Source organism: Saccoglossus kowalevskii, chromosome 10 (assembly GCF_978046115.1).
Source record: "Saccoglossus kowalevskii chromosome 10, keSacKowa6.1, whole genome shotgun sequence".
NCBI classification, from domain to species: Eukaryota; Metazoa; Hemichordata; class Enteropneusta; family Harrimaniidae; genus Saccoglossus; species Saccoglossus kowalevskii.
Window position 1 is genome coordinate 17,169,318 of NC_140650.1, and position 18,695 is coordinate 17,188,012.

Below are 18,695 nucleotides of genomic sequence, written 5' to 3' on the forward strand. Positions count from 1 at the left end.
ACATGTGAAGGTAATATCATTTTATATTCATTAGAGTTATACAAGTTGCAATATTTATTCCAGAGCAAATATTTTACATTATCGTGTTTATAGTATTTAATAAATCAATACTACATAGCATTTCTTATATATATTTTTTTATTTCAGATGTTAATGAATGTCTACACCACAATGGTGGTTGTGACCAACTTTGTCTCAATACGATAGGCAGTTATGAGTGCGACTGTAGAGTTGGTAGCGCATTGTCATCCGACGGGAAAACGTGTGATGGTAATACATATAGTGTATTTTTTATTTGTTATACATTATTCACTGTGTATAGTATTACAATGTAATTATTACAATTCAACTATAAATCTATTTAAAACAGTTGTATTGTTTTGGCGTTCATTAACTTAATGTGAAAATTTCAACAGATATTGATGAGTGCGCTATTACTACGATGTTTTGTGACCAAATATGTGTTAATACTATTGGTTCATATCTATGTATTTGCTATGAAGGATACCAAAGTGACTATTTTGGTCGCTGTAATGGTAAGAGTCATTTTATATGAAACAATTATAAAAACCGAGTCCACAAGAGTTCGATGGTCTTTTCTGGTTTATATTGTATTCTCACATTTTTTGAGTCATTAGTACTGCTAAAAGTTATACACGACATTTGTTGTTAGGCAATGCTCCTATGTTCCAAAGTGTTTATTACTCAATGCGTGAATGTGATACATGTGTACGTTAATGTATGTGTCATTGTTCTTAAAAAAATGTCCTGTCTGAAATTAAGGTAGCTGGATCTATAAAATCAAATGTCTCTTTTAAGAATTCTAAAATGTACGTTAGAGAAGTGACATTGATGCAATTATGTTGAAATATAGGTCGGAAATGTTATGTATTTTACTTGAAGTTTTGCCAGTCGTATATGTTTATATAATTTAATATCCCAGATAGAGACGAGTGCATTGCGCATAATGGTGGATGTGATCAAGTCTGTCAAAACACACAGGGAAGTTTCGTTTGCTCTTGTAGAGCCGGGTTTGTATTAGATTCAAACGGTGAAACATGTAATGGTAAGTATGAAAACATTCACCACATGCTGGCATAATAACGAATTATATATACATAAAATACGAAATTATTTGTGTTTGATATTCCGTCGAATACATTTTTCTCATGTTAATACTAACATACTTTTTTATTTGCATTGTCTATGTACTATTAGACATTGATGAATGTGATTATGATACCCACCAGTGTCCACAACAATGCTTTAATATGCCTGGTTCCTATGAATGCCACTGTTTTGAAGGATATGCATCAAATAGTGCAACAGAATGTCAAGGTAATATAAACATTGGAATCCCCTGCGTCTTGCTCATTAGTGCGTTCAATCCGTCCTTGCCTCTTTATAAACGAGATTTGTTACCGTATTTTTTTTATTTTTGAGTTCGATTGTGCAGGGATTCGTTTATTAGTTAAATGTAACTTTATTCACTAACAAACATATCTCTTCTCTAGATATCAATGAGTGCGACACTGGTACTGATGGGTGTGAACATAACTGCATCAACACGGAAGGAAGCTTTTACTGTGCATGTAATGCCAATTATACTTTGGACACCAATGGTAAAACGTGCTCTGGTAAAAACACTTTTGTGTATTTTATTTTAAAATAAAACTATTCGAGTATCACACCAATTAGTCAATAGGCCTGACGATTTAGTGGAACCACAAGTGTATTCATGCATCTTTGGAAAGATCTGTATTTCACCTACGATTCGATTTTTACGTTTTTTTTTTATTGAGCTACTGACTTGACCTGATCATCACACATCGTGGAAGAATACACACAACAACCGTCCATCATTAGTCTCTACAGTTGGGGTCAATTGGACAACAAGATTCAATGTTATATAATAATATAAAAATCATTATATCTCAAATATTTGCAGGTCATTCACTGAAATGTATGATGAATGTCTATTTTCAGATCACGATGGATGCGAGACTCATAATCCACGTTGCAGTCATCTGTGCCAAAGCATAAGTGGAAATGCTGTATGCTCCTGCTTTACTGGCTACCAACTTGACGTTGATTCAACCAGTTGTTTAGGTAAGTCTGCGTAATGTAAACCTTTAAAACAAAACACTTGCACTCTATTGTATTTACATTAATTTATTAATTTGCATGCCAAATTATCTTTTCCGCCGTTTTTGGCTCCATCCTAATAACATGGATCAACTAGATTGTCGGGATTGTTATCAAATTTATTTGGAGATATAGACAATTTGGAATTCAAGGGCATAATATTGACTCGTAATATTTTATTCATTTCAATAATTTGGTTTTGTTCATAAATTTCTGTCATGAAATGTGCTGCATTATTAGTCCCTTTTCCAACGAGGCACTTATATTTTGCTTCCCGTCCGAAGTCATATTTCAGAACCTTCTGAACCAAACGCGTTCATTCTTTGTATGTGCCTGGTACTTTACGTTGAACATATGAATACGCTGTGGTTTAGTGATTCGATGGAGAGCAATTCGATTTGAAAAAGTGGTATCTTGGACATACTTTGAAAGTTTTTGCTCTAACATAATACATATTAGAATACATGTTCATGTCGTTTCGTGTTCGGTCATGTTGCTTATTGGACATAATACTATATTTCTTAGGTCTAGTGAACCATTTTCTTTCATATTTGACACATACATCACACATGTTGGATAACATGTCCATGCCATATTTTTTATAATCCACTGGCAGCAATCTTGTTTTTTGAAAATATAGTATTTCATTCAAATTTTGTACACACATTTCACATGAGATGATGATCTCTATTGTGATTAATTTCAAAATGGTGGACTGTATATTTTGAAATCGTAATATTTATCATATTTGTTTGTCACATACATCATAATATACACGTATGTTTATTTGTAGGAATATGTTCTAAAACTTGTATTGAATGTTCATTGTCAAAAAATCAAAATAAAAAATGAAATAAAAAAAATATAGATAATTTAGAGTAAAATGTTGTTCCTCCATCGATGCGATGAGAATGATCTAGTCATCCAGGGATGGGGGTGATCTTGTTCTGTGGGTCCGCAGGTGCTGTTGAGCTCAATCTGCACCCGGAAGAGTATCTGGCAGTGCGGATAGGGAATGGTAGCTGCTGCTACAAGGTTGTTGGCCCTGTTCTTCCAGGCCTGTCTGCGGTATTCAGCAGCAGCAATCCTATTGGCCTCGCATGCTTTAGCTCTCTTGGAACAGCTGATCGCCACGTTCCTCTGTCTTGGGCCAACTGCTTCCATGTGCCGTGACTGATGTGCGTGTCCCTGAAACGCTTCTTATGGTGACCTTGGGAGCGTTTTCTTTGCTGTAGCTCGCCAAACAGAAGTCTTTTTTAGGAGACACTCGTCTGACATGCGAGCTACTTGTCCTGCCCAGCGAAGCTGATACTGCATCAAGATGATGTGAATACTAGGCAGGTCAGCACGTGTTAGAACTTCAAAGTCTGACATCCTGTCTTGCCTCTTTATGCCAAGGAGTTTTCTGAGATGGGTGGTGAAAAAGGTTTAGCTTCCTGGCATAATGCTGATAGTCCAGGCTTCACAGCTGTAGAACAACATAGTGCGAACAACAAACCAATACACAATACATCTTTGTGTCTGTGGTAATCCCTCATCCTCACTTTAGCGAGTCTGGCATTGATTTTGACCAAGGTATATGACATTGTCCACTGTGCTCAAGTCACTGTCTGCTGATGGTGATGATAGGTTCAACATAGGGCTTACCTGGGGCTAGCTGATGCATTACCTCAGTCTTATTAATTCTAATGGTAAGGCCAAAGTTGTTGCAGGCGTCAGAGAGCAGGTCAATGCTGTGTTGCATTTCAGCCTCAGTGGCAGCATTGAGGGCGCAATCATCAGCAAACAGGAAGTTGTTGATTGTGTCAGTTGAAACCTTGGTTTCAGCTTGTAGCCTCCTGATGTTGAAGATTGAACCATCAGGTTTGTATTTTGAGCTGATGCTCACATCAGCATGCCTGAAGTCATCTGTCAGCATGGCTGAGAACATGCGCTGAACAATGTAGGAGCAAGGATACAGCCTTGTTTTACTCTGTTGGAAACAGGTAATGATCAGAGGTCATTCCTGAAGCCACACTAGCTTACAGGTAGGAGGCCTTGCTGAAGTGTGTGATGAGGCGATTGAGAAAATCTCTAGCCAGGATTTTGCCTGCAATGAACAACAGCGAGATTCTGCGGTGATTGTCACAGGTTTGGTGATTTCTTTTAGGTTTGTAGAGGTGGATGATGGAGGCATCCTGGAAGTCCTGTGACCTTGCCTTGTGCTGGCAGATGAGCTAAAACATCTGGTGAGGCTTCTCAGCCAAAGCCACATCACCCTCCTTGCAAACTTCAGATGGAATCGAGTCCAAACCATGTGATTTGCCACTGGAAAGTAGGCGGTCTGCTTTCTGAATTTCCTCTAAAGACTGTGGTCTTGAGGTAGTAGGGACTCAGATTTCCTCCAAGCTGTCACAGTAATTCTTCATGTCATTTCTATATGTCTGTTAATCACTATGTACACGTTCACGTTTGACTTATGCTTCGTTATTATTAACTAAAGTTTCTTAACTCGTTGCTTTGAAACACTGTTAGAAAGAGCATCACGCCCGCATGCACATGATACTCGAAACATGCAATTTACTTGAGTTTTGATACTATTGCATAAAGATGATAAGTTTGTGACCATTACAAATTGATTGCAAATTTTGAATTTATTTAATAAATCTGATAGTAAATTATGATAGTAAATTACTATATTATTCATTCTCAATTACTTACACTGAAAATTTATTCAGATACAATTTATCTGGTCACATGACCAGTGCTTTGCATATCCAATTTGATTTCATATGTTATGCATGTAGCAATACCTGTAACAATTTGTCTTCAGATAAAATACGAAAGCATTGCAGCAATCAGATTTGTTAGATTACTTTATCGTATACATGAATAATATTTCCCCTAATTACAACAGGGACTGTGTCATTAAAATGTTAGGTTAATTGTACATGGCTCACTGTAACATAGTTCCATATTCAGAAGTAATACATACAAACCATTTGATATTACGACGTTAAAGGCACACGCTCCTGTAGGTTCAGGTGCATTGTTTATGGAACTGGTACACTAAAACATATTGCTTAGATACATACCATCACATTTTATTTTCTACAAATGTTCTTTTTTGAAAGATATTGATGAATGTGTGGGGAGCCATAAGTGTGAACAGCTATGCAATAATACATTAGGCGCTTATTATTGTGATTGTCAACATGGTTTTGTTTTGGATAGCAATGGTTACACGTGTGTTGGTGAGTTATCTACATATTGCGTTATCAAGTATTTGAATTAGTGCATGAAACATTTGGATCAGCATTCAGTGAAGTTTGGTAACTGATGAATTGAAATTCAGATGGCTCATTACTGATATGACAATATATTCAATACAGAATTATGTATACATTAAAGTGTACATTCAATTGCAATATCTTAAATAGTCTAAATTATGTTAATTTCATCTTTCACAGATATATGCAGGCCTGGCCTGTGTCTCAATGGTGGTTCTTGTATTGTCGCAGCTGATAACTTCCCAGCATGCAACTGTGGTGACACCGGATATGACGGAGAAAAGTGCGAATATGGTGTCGTCCAATTACCACACTTTCCGCAACTGAGGATTGGAGAACCACATATCTTCAACATTTCAGCAACACCCAGTGATCTTATTCTAATATCGTTTATCTCTGATGAAGCTGTGTTCGAACCTGCAACTGTTTTAATTACTAATCAAAAAACTATTGCTGAAGTTAAGATCACGCCAATAACATCTGGTATATTAAATACAATGTTTGTACTTTCCGGCACCAATGCACATGATTTTGAACCTTTATCGAACTCAGTAGCAACGGTCATGTCGGCCTTTGAAAAGCTTAAGATGCCCTTTGCAACGCTCCCAACAGGCTGCTACGTGAAAAATATTTTCCAGTGTCCATTGACGACCAGTTTATCGTTATCATCCACATCTAAGTGGTATCAATTAAAAAGTAATTTGTTTGTTCATTACACATTCGGTGTCGTCTTCTTTGACGTTAACCAATTGTCTGTTCCAATCTCTCTAAATGGTGTCGCTGTCATCAATACTTCACCATTCTCTTTAGCCAGTATTTCGTCACGTTATTCTCCAGAACTTGGGGACATAATTTCTGACTATGAAAACAATGATTGCATAGAAATTCCTCTGACTGTATATGATATTCAGGAATTCACGGAAAGCAATGCTTTTGTGAAATCCTTTTTAAACGGCATATCTCTCAATTTACCAAACTGGATTAGGATTACTGACAAAGAACATGTGTACACTGAATTTATTGGCATCAGTTCAATGCTTCTTCGTGGCGATGAAATTGGTAACTATGGTGCGTGTCTAGATGCCCCTGTGTTTCCTGACGATCTGTATTCTGTTTTTCTTTTAAAAAGCAAAATGCAGATGTCGATCCTTGGAGACACAATACAACTTCCATCATCTGTCAATGGAATGTGTATACTGATCGATACATGCGACACTGTATTTGGAACAAGTGTCATACTTCTGTTCCCAGAAGAGTTTTGGGACGAACTGCGTCAGCTGGAGGTGATTAAACCGTTAAATAGCACAGGATGGGTGATTAACCTGATAGGGGTTGGAATGTCAGTTAGCAAGAAACTCAAACCTGTGACAACTAGTATTGAACTGTGGAATGGTGATCATATGTTTACCTACACGCTCTCTTCAGGATATAACATATGGATGTCTCTCTCAATATCAAATGATAACCTACTCGGAGATAGTGATACAATTGGGTTTTCACTTTCTGGTGATCTAGTGTTTATGCTGGCAGTCGATGACATTGACAAGGTGAAGTATTATCAGTAATTCACAGTGATGGAGGTATTTAACAGTGCGTAACATGAACGCAATTATTTGCATTTACTATTCTTTCCACAGATGTTAACTCATTTGTTTGCAACTCGTTGGGAGGCGATTGTATTATTCAGAACACAAGTTGACATGCAGATATCATTCAAAGTACTCGGCGCAACCATCGTCATCCCAATTGAAGGAATACTAGATTCAAGTGCAAGTGCATTTCTCTCGATTGGTGGTAAATATAAAAACATTTTCACTTGTTTAGTTAATGAATAATTATTTGCCTAATGAAATCTGAATGCTGAATATGTATCAGCTGTAATAATTGTATTTTATATTTATTAAATCTCCAGGCACTGAAAGACAATGGTGTGGTTCTGGTGCTGATCCACCTGGATTTTTTTTTCGGGGTCGAGTGTCTGCAAATCCCTTTGGTAACTCAATGATGGCAAGGTTGTTTGGAGTCACACTGGCGGTCAATATCAATGCATTCTTAACATATGACATTTCTGACGAAATCGCAGCACTTCCGAAACATGACATTATAGATCTTATTGGAGACATACTTCCCAGTATAGATGAGATGGTGTTAATAATAAATACCTTTATTGACAGCGTTTACGAAAATACCCAATCAGCACTCAGAGAACTGACATTAGAACTAATTGGTATCAAAGAAGACTTAGAAACCATTATGACTGGAAATGAACTATTCAGTGATTTACCCAATATCATATCGCCTGTACGGTCACGTGCCAAGAAAATAATGTATATATGCATCGATCTAAAACAACAACATGCTGATGAATCCACAAGATTATCTAGTAGTAGTGTCAACTCGCTTTTCAACTATGCACATCAGTTACAGAGTAATATTGAACGATGTGCACTGTTATATGTCGAAAACGTGTTGAAAATAAGAAAAGATTTCACAGGAGTGGGTCTGATGTTTCAAGCGAAACTCAATATTGCTGCATTGGACTTTGGATCAGTTCAGATTGAAATTGTACAGTCAAACATATTACGGGAATGCAGTAGATTCAGTGATATGTATGGTTTGTTTGAAGATGATAAGGCTACAAAGGGTTTAATTAAATTGTCTCACAGCATAAAATACAAAAGACTGACACTAGGCCCCAATTTGGGTGGTGCATTTGCTCTTGCACCAAATACAGACGAATTTTTGTTTCATTTTTTTGGTGGCGTCAATATTCTTCGCATTTTTGACGAAGTGAATGTGTTTATCACCAACGAGATAATTCGTTTTCAAGTTGATGGTTTTATTTGGAATGTGTGTTATGCAAGTTTATATGCTCAAGCATCTGTCTTTGTTCCTTGGTCTGAACAAAGGTGGACAGTACGAGGGGAATTTGGCTTTGGACACCAGTCTTTACCAATGAGAATGACAGATGCACTGATAAATGCAACCAATGAATTTGGTGAGAAGGCAAATTTGCGATTGACACAAGCCCAAGATTTGGTTACATATGCACAGGAAGGTGTCAATAGAGCTCAACAATGGTTACAAGACAAAAAAGAAGATGTTGATAAGGCAAACAACAAATTTGACGAAGCTGTAAATGCACTAGACAATGCAGTAGCAGAGATTGACAGTCTCCAAGATGATGTGCAATCTGCAAAGGACTGGTTAACAGAAAAACGTCTTGACATTGATAACCTCTGTCGAATGCGAAATTGTCACAAAATATGCATTCCCTTCATAAAATGCCATTGGCGACGTACTCGGTTTTTAAGGATTCCATATATTTCATGTTATCTATCACGCTGTGGAATTAAAATAACGGATCCATTATGCATTGCTGCAAATATTATATGTGCAGCTATACGAGCAGTGGCTTATGTAGCTTTGGGGATGGCTGAATTAGCGGTAGGAGTTGCATTGACAGCATTGGATGTTGCTAAAATTGCAGTTTACACTGTTCAGTTTGTGGTGGATAGAGCTAGAATCATTCTCGATTTAGCTAAACTTGCACTGGACCTGGTAACTATAACATTAGAAGGGGTCATATTGGTCTTGGAAACTGCACAACATGCACTTGAATTGGTAAAGATTGCAGTTGCTGCTGGAATAGAAGTGTTCAATTTCATCGTTAGACATGGCCTAGGGTCAGTAGTAGATATACACCGAATTTGGTTTGAAGTTGAAGTGTCAACTGTTGATGTATTTGTGTTTGAGGTGGGAATTGAAGTTGACCTATTCCGAATTGGTATGAGAACAGTTAAAGTAGCAATTAATTTTCGAAATTTAGCTGAAAGTATCTGGAATGCAGCAGTTAGTGTGATTGAATTGTTGGCAGATACATTGATACCATTGAAGAAGAAACGCGCCATTGAGTATGTAGATCAACCTTATAATTCATCAGAACATGTGAATCAAACATTGCACGTTGAGACATTTGAAAGTGAATATATGAATGGTTCTTGGGTTACTGAGGGTAACGAAAATGATTTCAGAGTTTCTCTTTTCAAGAAGAAGTGTGACACATTTTTAAACATATACCACTTTCTGTTCCAATCAATATCTCTCCTTAATGAGATTGCTGATGAATCGAAAAACAGTAGAGACAATGCATCCAAAGGACTCAATGATTTCAGCATGTTTCAAAATAATATAACTTTTATAGACGTAGATGGGAGTAGCGTGAACGTGACAGAAGCCTATGTGAACTATAATATTACAGAAGAAGACATTGAAGCTGAGATCTATAAATTAAATCTGACAGAAAATCCAGCGATTCGTGAGTCATTAGCTGTCATGAATGAAACGCATGCTTCAAGCTTAAGATCATTGGAACTTGCAGCAGGTTACCATATCGTCGGACCATGGAAAGCAGGCATGGAGAATTTCACACATGAAATGTTTACTGAAGAAGAGTGTTTTTCATTTGAAGACTGTCTGTTGGTTACGTTCGATAAATTTTACAGACTTTATGAACATGTTGATCTTCCATATGTTGAGGCTATGAAGAATCTCATAGTGGAAAGTAAAGCACAGTTCTATGGTATTCTGAGAAATGATTCACTTCGACTTGACGATGCTCTTGATATCACTTCATTACTTTTAGACGTTTTGCAGGAAACACTGAATTTAAAAATATTCTGCGCTGAACAACCAGTCATCCTAAACGAACTGGTTAATATGACACTCATGGAGAATGAAGAAATAGTATTGTTTTGTAATGCAACTGGAGACCCTACACCTACCATCACTTGGTATAAAGATGCTAATTTTATTTCTGATGACATAAAGTTGAGTCTTGTTAATGCAAATCTGTCAACAATAGGTTGGTATAAATGTACAGCAATTAATCATGTCATCAATGTTACATCTGATGAAATATTTATTGATGTGTTAACACCACCGACAGTCACACATTTCTTCCAAGACGAAACTGTTATTGCTGGACAAGAACCCCCTTTTCAAGTGAGCTGCAATGTCACTGGGCGGCCTAAACCTGATGTTTCATGGTATTTTTCTAATGATTCTCAAACATTCACTAAACTTTCAAGTTGGGGCACACATCTTGTATTTGATGAAACACGAAACGTCGAACAAGGATGGTACAGATGCGAAGCAATAAATGAAATTGGTAAACAAGTATCAAATACACTGAAATTAATAGTTTTGAAAACGTCTTTAGCTACACCCACTACCGAAGTGTACTTTGAATTCTACCAGTCAATGATTTCTAGAAACAAGCCAGAGGTTGTCTATGATTCTTTAGTCAACCTTGAAAATAAATTCTCTAATGCCATCCTATATATGCTAGGATCCATCGAATTGATACTTATGGTAGATGTAGTAAATGTCACAATGGAAGATACCTTGATATATGGTGAAGTACATTTGACTGTGAAAGGAACTACTTTGTTTAAGACCAGTGATAACACAATGATGCACTCAAAACTACAAGCAATCTTTGACAAGCAGGTAGAAAGTTTGAAGCGTACCATCAACATTCTGAGATATGCTTCATATGAAGACAAATATCTGTTCACAATAAACGACATACCCATCAACATTAAGAGTGGTAGCATGCGATATCAACATATTGAACCAGTCTGTCTACATGGACGAGAGTCATATGACAAGTTTCCATTTATATGTGGTACGTTGAACAGTTAATATAGGTATATTGTTGTCATTTTTCTCCTTACTTATTCTTTTTCTTTTGTTTTTCGAAAAGTGATAGAGTGATCATTTAAAACCAGTACTATGTTTAATGATATATTTGAAAGTCGGCAAATATGTTTATTCATAACTATTTATTTCAATCAACTGAACATGCGTTAACGTTTGAGAAGAAAGTTCAATGACAAAAACTAACATGACTTGGATTTCCAATCTGGAATTTTGTTTACATAATCTACATCAAAGCTATTCGCGATTTTGACTCTGTTTGTACTTACTCAGCTAATCTTGTGGCTAATCAATAAAAAAATGATATGCGATATTTGTCCAATTTGGGGTAAGTGCAATAATTGTGCAACCTAATAAAGATTCGATTTTACCATTATTATGTATTTCCCAAACAACGAATGAAAATTTGATTGTAGTAAGTATGTACCTTAAGATACCTTACATATTGATAAGCTTTATGGACTGCTTCCTTCTTCCAATTGAACATCGCTTTACTACAGACCTGAATTGTGTGTACTGCCTATGTGCTGGCCACTTGTATTTCTATTTGAAAAATGTTGAAAGAATATATAGAATTACACTCAAGGAACCTACATGTATATTTTCTTCAATATTTGTTCATTTTGTAGTTGACTGTGACTCTGGCTTTTATCAACAATCAATTGGTGACCTATTTAAGTGTTTTCCATGCCCAGCTGGAAGCTATCAGCCTGACATTGGAAGTGCGACTTGTCTGCCTTGTCCTGATGGATATACCACTTATGAAGAAAATGCAGTTGACCTTGGTGAATGTAAGGATGTGTTTATATAAATACATTAACCGACGTATTCTGCAAGGACGGAGAACATTGTACAGCTGTGTTATTTCTGCATCTTTTATCCTTTCTCGATGTAACTTTCTGTCTACTTTTTCCAGGTAACTTGTCGTTATTAGTAGATGGTGTTACAACATCTTACACAACAATCGACGTAGTTGATCTAAACGTAGGTATATTCTAGAACTGTTAATCATAGCTTTATTGACCCACTCATCTTTCATATTAGACATAACCATTTTTGTGGTTTAAAACAGGAATCTGATAGCGCTGTAGAAGCTGTAAACGTGGTGGTAATTATAGCAGTCAGCTGTTCCGTTGTTATGACAATAGTGATTGTGGCAGTAGGTACGTATAATTTAGGATAATATGTTCGGCAATGCACGAGGAACACAATAATAAAGTTATTATGTTTTAATTTAAATATTTTTCCGTGTTCGTTCATTTCAGTTCTTAGTATCGTTGCTTATTGTATCAGGAAGAGACAAAAAGTTGGAATATTTAAGCCTAAAGAAATCAAAGCATCGCATTGCACAACACTACGATAAAAATATTGTTTTAGACATTGTTATTTTGTTACGTTGTTGAACATTGTTCAGTCATAATGAAAAACAAATAAAGTGCAAAAGTATCAAGGATATAAAATATTATGTTTTGTTATTAATGCTAACATTATTATATTAAGTATTATATATTCTTGATATATTTCTGAATACACTTTCAAAATCATTTTTGTTGTATTTTTCTCAAGGGCGAACAATTTTCACAATGTTGGAATGGTATGTCTTAATCGTGGCATTTGCACACAGTTGTAATAACATGTGTATATGTCAATGTTTGCTTGACTGATTATGTGACAGTGTAAAACTGTAAAATTGTCACAGTTAGGAGGTAAAGCGGTAGGGCATGAATTGTGTGCCAGCAATATATTTTTGAAACACATGGAAATCTTAGACATTTGAATTGTTGTATTTCGCAACTTTCAATTTGAAAAAGAGTGCACACAAATCCATGTCACACTGTTCCTTTTGTGAAACAGTTGTGGAAATGTAAACAATGTCGCTCTGTTATATACTCCACTAACAAACGTTGTTACAAAATATGTGTGTTATCCTGTAACCAAGATTTCAATGTATGTATTCATTGTTATAATATTCGTGTGTGACCTACTTGAACAGGATTCGTCATTTCTTTGGTCTCTACTATAAACTATATAATTAACCTTGATCTCATTCGAGTGTGAGATGAGAATATAATGGGCTAGGTCAAAATTGTCACCTGTGTGTAATTTGAGAACAACGAGTTCTTCGATAGAGAGTATAGTGTACTGGTTGTAATCGTTTCGATTTTCATATAATAATATTAACAGAACAACTTTTCAGCAGTTATCACCATATTTTTGTCCGTGTCACTGTGTAGGTAGGACATAAGACGTAAGTTAATCAAGTAACATACCGTGACATCATATATTAATTATATTATGACACACGTTTTTTTTTATGAGTTTTGGTCAGTTCTGTTAGTGTATACTCAATATGTAATGTAATATGTTATTTCAATGATACTTGATTTTTTGCAAAGATTTTTAGCAACAACTACACCTAATCCACATATTCAGGGGCAATGATGAATGATGGGACCCAGTTCAAGGTTATTTATTTCATTAATGTTGTTTCTCAATATTTGGTGGCATATTCCTGTTATTTTCTTTTTGTTTGCATTTCTCTGCTCAAAAGAGCCAAACCAATTACTAATTGAAGTTTTCAAGCCAGAATCATCAACAGTTTATCAAAATGAAAAAGTTGACACATAGTGCCATGTTTGATTAGTAAAAAATGGGTAATGTGCATAAACGTTTGTTCTGAATTTGCCTATATTCAAAATTTATAATGGAAAGGCTTTTACAATGGCCGCTTAGAAACAAGTGTAAAAAAACAAGATTAAAATAGAAACAACATGACGTGGCGACTTTTTTTTATCTAACACCGATTTATATTGTTTACGGTTGTGTAGGTATAATGAAATGTGCTTCACATAGTATTGTACACCATTGTAACAGTTAAGTATAAACACAAATATATGTATTCAAATTTGTAGACAGCATTTCATTTTTACAACATGTTTTGCATGTCTGAATGTAATTAAGTCATCTTTAATCAAACATTGTTGAGCTAATATTACCAGGTAGTAAATCCAAAGCAGAACACAGACAGCAATGCACCAAGAACCTGAGTCTCATCCTTAATTAGAACTAACTGATATTCTACAGAAAATAAAATCTAGTGATATAACTAAAAAGTCAGATAATGTACTTTCTTTATATTGTATAAGTATACAGAGTAATGCATTTTGGTTTCGGACATTTTCACTGTAATGTATAATATTTTCTTTCAAGATTCGTTTTTCTGGTTTGTACTTCCTTTGTTTTTTCATTACACTTTTGTTCTTCCCTTGCGTACCTTGGCTGTGTTGTTTAATTAGCCTGTACTATTATTATATGTAGGTCAACGTCTTCACATTCACAGCTGCGTCACGTGTTATAACACAAAACAGCTCAATTTATAAACTACAGTCTGAAGTCGATTGAGAAAGTGGGCAAAAATAAGAACTCACTGTTTAAAATAAAACAAAAACATATTCATCTCATTTACAATATATTGGGCAGAATTGAACGATACTGGCCCTAAACATGAAATAAAAACTGACTAAAAATTTGAATCGCTTGCCCGCATTCATGCATGCAAGGCATGGAAATCTTGTGCAAGTTACTACTCTCCCAGGAAACACTAATTATATTCGAAGCAATAATACATATTTACATAGAAGACCGCCATGCTTTGATACACACTCTACACAAATCCACCAATCCGCCCAGGCCAATGACAAATTGAAAAGTAATAAAAGCATCCACCTCGTGATATTTCGATGCAGTCAACCCTCACATTATATACAGCTATTATGAAAAAACAAAACAATGCCCTCTAATACAATTATAGATTACCCACATATTCCCTATAAAAACGAAAATACACAACATCGACACGGATAGTACATTGAGGGCAGCAGAATTGTTTATAGAGGCGCAAATAACAGGCATAGACCTCCCGCCATGCAATGGGACTATCTGATCTCTAATGGTGCACATCAATGGTATTACAATCAAAGGCCATCAGTGTATATATAATTTAGATTATAGAGTAACAAACAAACAAATATATTAAGTTAATTTGAAAAGGTTATATCCAATTGACCTCACTGTGATGACGCATGCGTTATGGAATACGGAAAAAAGACCCGAAACATGCGCACTGCACATACACTATGCTGTTAACTTAAACGAGGCTATGGTGTAGACGTATCTTATGAATATTATTTTAAAGTGCAATTATTAATGAAAAAAATATAAAACGCCGGAATTACGTATACTCGGTCTTGACACCCACTCTGTTTATTGTGGTTATGAAGAGTGTACACGCTTATGCTTCCTATCATACGAATAACCGACTTCAACAAGTGTCTGCGCTGTTTACACTGTTGCCGGCGTGAGCATTTGTAAGCCTGAATATGTTCCGATTGTATACAGCGCCACCAGTGGCTACAATAAAAAAAACAGTAGAACGGGTAGACTGACAGTAGAAACGTGGCACATATTTCATTTTTGCAAAATGTATTGACATTAGAGTAATATTAACGACGGTCTAGCTCACGTACTTCTTGAAATACAAGAAATGAAGTGGTGTCTTTGGCTGAAACGTGTCACGATTTTTATTTATTTATTTATTTATTTATTTATTTATTTATTTATTTATTTATTTATTTATTTATTTATTTATTTATTTATTTATTTATTTATTTATTTATTTATTTATTTATTTATTTATTTATTTATTTTTATTTATTGAAAACAAGATACTATTAGTTCTTCACAAATTCTGGAAAATTAAGTTGAAATAGAAAGAAATGCAAGTATCGGTGGTGCTTTCCCACTATTATCAGCAATTTTCATTTTTCATTCACTGTTTTTGGACTTGCTTGATTTGTGACGCAATTTGTTACTCAAATGCACATTTGGTTGGTGAAAAAAAAATCAATTCATCTCTGCCTGTTCTCAGACTAATTCAGTTATTAGTCCGGGATTACGAATCTTGGTAAGTATGCATTGTTTTAATCTTTTAGCTATAAAAAATATATTATGAGTATGTTAGTATGAGTCTGTCGTTTTTGTTTTTTTCTACAGTATTCTGCCGAATATTGTAGCATTATCAGTATTTATTCGTAAATTGTTTTGTAAATTTGTATGTATTACTCAAAAAAAACTAGTCGACAGGATATTCGATATTCCGCTGCTGGAATATTATACCTTGGAAAAGATGTTACAAATAAGCTAATATAGGCAACAAGTGACAGGACACCTAAAATACGTAACTATAGTGCAGTGACAGAGATGACACGTCCTGTGTAAGATCGATGGTAAGGCAACAGGGACTTGGATATTTTCGGAAGATCCAACTATGGGTTAAATTATTCTTCTGTAAAAGATGTTACGTTTTGTTGGCTTTCAAATTTTATTCGAATATTGGTTCATCTGTCGACATCAGCATTGTCTGAACAGGATAACTAACAGATATAGACGAGTTTTTGCTAAATCTTTGGCGTCAATGATACCAACGAGGGAAGGGTCACCGAGATACGATCATAAAAAAATAATAACGGCAAGTAGAGAAAACAAAAAAACGAATAATAAATTAAATATGAAAATTAAAAATAAGTGTAGTATATACCAATTGAATATATGTGAATCAGAATGTAGTTTCCTCAAGGGGATTTTTATGTTGACTAATATCAAATATGTCAAATAATTGTATGCATATCAGACAACGTAATCAGGTCACACCTTCCCTCTAGTAAATTCTAGTAAATCCCTGACCCACAGTTCAGTAAAAGAATGCAAGAAAGAAAATACAATCGCAAAACGGTCGCGCACGAAATATTTGTAATTTGATTCGGCTTTTTATAATATGTCAAACTAAAAACCAGGAACAGAATATATGGTAAAATCGGATGAACGCTATCCGTAATATGTCAAAAATGAACCAGTGGTAGAATCATACGACATTTAAATAATAAAGTTTGTCAAACTATCTGAGCATTAGACATTGTTTACCAATATCGGAATAATAAGATTTGTCAAACTATCTGAGCATTGGACATCGTTTACCAATATCGGAATAATAAGGTTTGTCAAACTATCTGAGCATTAGACATCGTTTACCAATATCGGAATAATAAGGTTTGTCAAACTATCTGAGCATTAGACATCGTTTACCAATATCGGAATAATAAGGTTTGTCAAACTATCTGAGCATTAGACATCGTTTACCAATATAGACAACTGCAGTGAAACTTCAAGCTGTAAAACCAATCCAAGATTTGAACCAGACAAACTAGTTATCACAAACTCTGTAGCAGAGATTTTACCCAATTTATTTTATGGTTCTGTAGTTTATTTTAAACATTCCCCATACTATATCTACTTATTGGATACTGGATACAAGTTACGTTTAGAGTTTCAAGAACACTTCAAACATTTTTCAAGCAAATCCGTTTCACTCCAGGTCCTACGAGAAAAAACTTAGCTGTGTTATACTGGAACGAGAATACCGATTGTCCGTAGACAAATGTTTAGAACTTACCAGATAACGGCAGCGGCAGCAATATTTCCAAAAAAATGATACGTGGTATGTATGTAGTGTAGGAGACACGGTATAGAAAACCAAACTCAACATAAAGGGGATGGACGGCACGGTAATTAAAATTTAGTAACCGTGTCAAGGTAAAACAAATGCGTATTTCGCAATGCTATTACTAAAATAAAAAAGTTGTTAATCTATATATAATAATGATAACAGCAAAAGACGCTCTAGCAATAAAGTTAAGAGACTTCTGAAGACGAAATTCTCCTTGTAAACGTCGTATTTGAGACCTCGGTGTTAAATATAAAGCAACGTTTACTTCACACTCATGTCCTACCATGGTAACACCAGAACAATGTTTTTTCTAGCGTAGCGGATCGCCAACTAGCCTACCGACTTATTACAATTTTATTATTTTATAATGTTTAGGGCTAGTATCGTTTAAATCAATTCTATATTTTACGCCTGAATTTAATGACATAAATATGGTTTTGTTAATGTATTATCGTGTCGATTGTCTTAAATGGAACATGTTTATTTTGCTGATGTTGGAGCTACTGGTCATGGGTACTTTTATTTCAATTCCGTTCTGGTTCTATTGAAGCAGTAACAGTCAGTCATGTATTATGTCTTTTCAAATTAACTTAATATATTTGTTTGTTTGTTACTCTATAATCTAAATTATATATACACTGATGGCCTTTGATTGTAATACCATTGATGTGCACCATTAAAGATTAGATAGTCCCATTGCATGGCGGGAGGTCTATGCCTGTTATTTGCGCCTCTATAAACAATTCTGCTGCCCTCAATGTACTATCCGTGTCGATGTTGTATATTTTCGTTTTTATAGGGAATATGTGGATAATCTATAATTGTATTGTTTTGTTTTTTCATAATAGCTGTATATAATGTGAGGGTTGACTGCATCGAAATATCACGAGGTGGATGCTTTTATTACTTTTCAATCTGTCATTGGCCTGGGCGGATTGGTGGATTTGTGTAGAGTGTGTATCAAACCATGGCGGTCTTCTATGTAAATATGTATTATT

At 35.2% G+C, this 18,695-nt stretch overlaps 2 protein-coding genes across 3 annotated transcripts; both read left to right on the forward strand.

Moving 5' to 3' along the window:
- Positions 1-143: 143 nt before the first annotated feature.
- Positions 144-6,979, forward strand: LOC146737910 (uncharacterized; the record flags this gene model as incomplete). The annotated part of the gene is made up of 8 exons (XM_085504601.1): positions 144-270; positions 417-536; positions 944-1,066; positions 1,219-1,338; positions 1,515-1,637; positions 1,987-2,109; positions 5,259-5,378; positions 5,595-6,979. Coding segments are annotated over 8 exons (2,241 nt in total), but the record flags the coding sequence as incomplete, so codon positions are not given.
- On the forward strand, positions 6,978-14,406 carry LOC146737911 (uncharacterized). 2 transcript variants are annotated; one of them, XM_085504315.1, is made up of 6 exons: positions 6,978-7,208; positions 7,327-11,103; positions 11,765-11,926; positions 12,052-12,119; positions 12,208-12,298; positions 12,401-14,406. In XM_085504315.1, exons 1-6 carry the CDS (start codon positions 7,052-7,054, stop codon positions 12,496-12,498), a joined length of 4,353 nt encoding a protein of 1,450 aa, XP_085360441.1. In that variant the 5' UTR covers positions 6,978-7,051; the 3' UTR covers positions 12,499-14,406. The 2 variants fall into 2 exon arrangements, with proteins under 2 accessions (XP_085360441.1, XP_085360442.1); XM_085504316.1 differs by lacking the exons at positions 12,052-12,119; positions 12,208-12,298; positions 12,401-14,406 and having other exon boundaries at positions 7,327-11,125; positions 11,765-11,805.
- Positions 14,407-18,695: the final 4,289 nt, after the last annotated feature.

Excerpts from the sequence above, each read along its gene's own strand:
- LOC146737911 (XM_085504315.1), top strand. The coding sequence starts at position 7,052 with ATGTTAACTCATTTGTTTGCAACTCGTTGGGAGGCGATTGTATTATTC. Across the intron at positions 12,120-12,207 it reads TCGACGTAGTTGATCTAAAC|GAATCTGATAGCGCTGTAGA; the intron begins GTAGGTATATTC and ends GGTTTAAAACAG. Across the intron at positions 12,299-12,400 it reads AATAGTGATTGTGGCAGTAG|TTCTTAGTATCGTTGCTTAT; the intron begins GTACGTATAATT and ends CGTTCATTTCAG.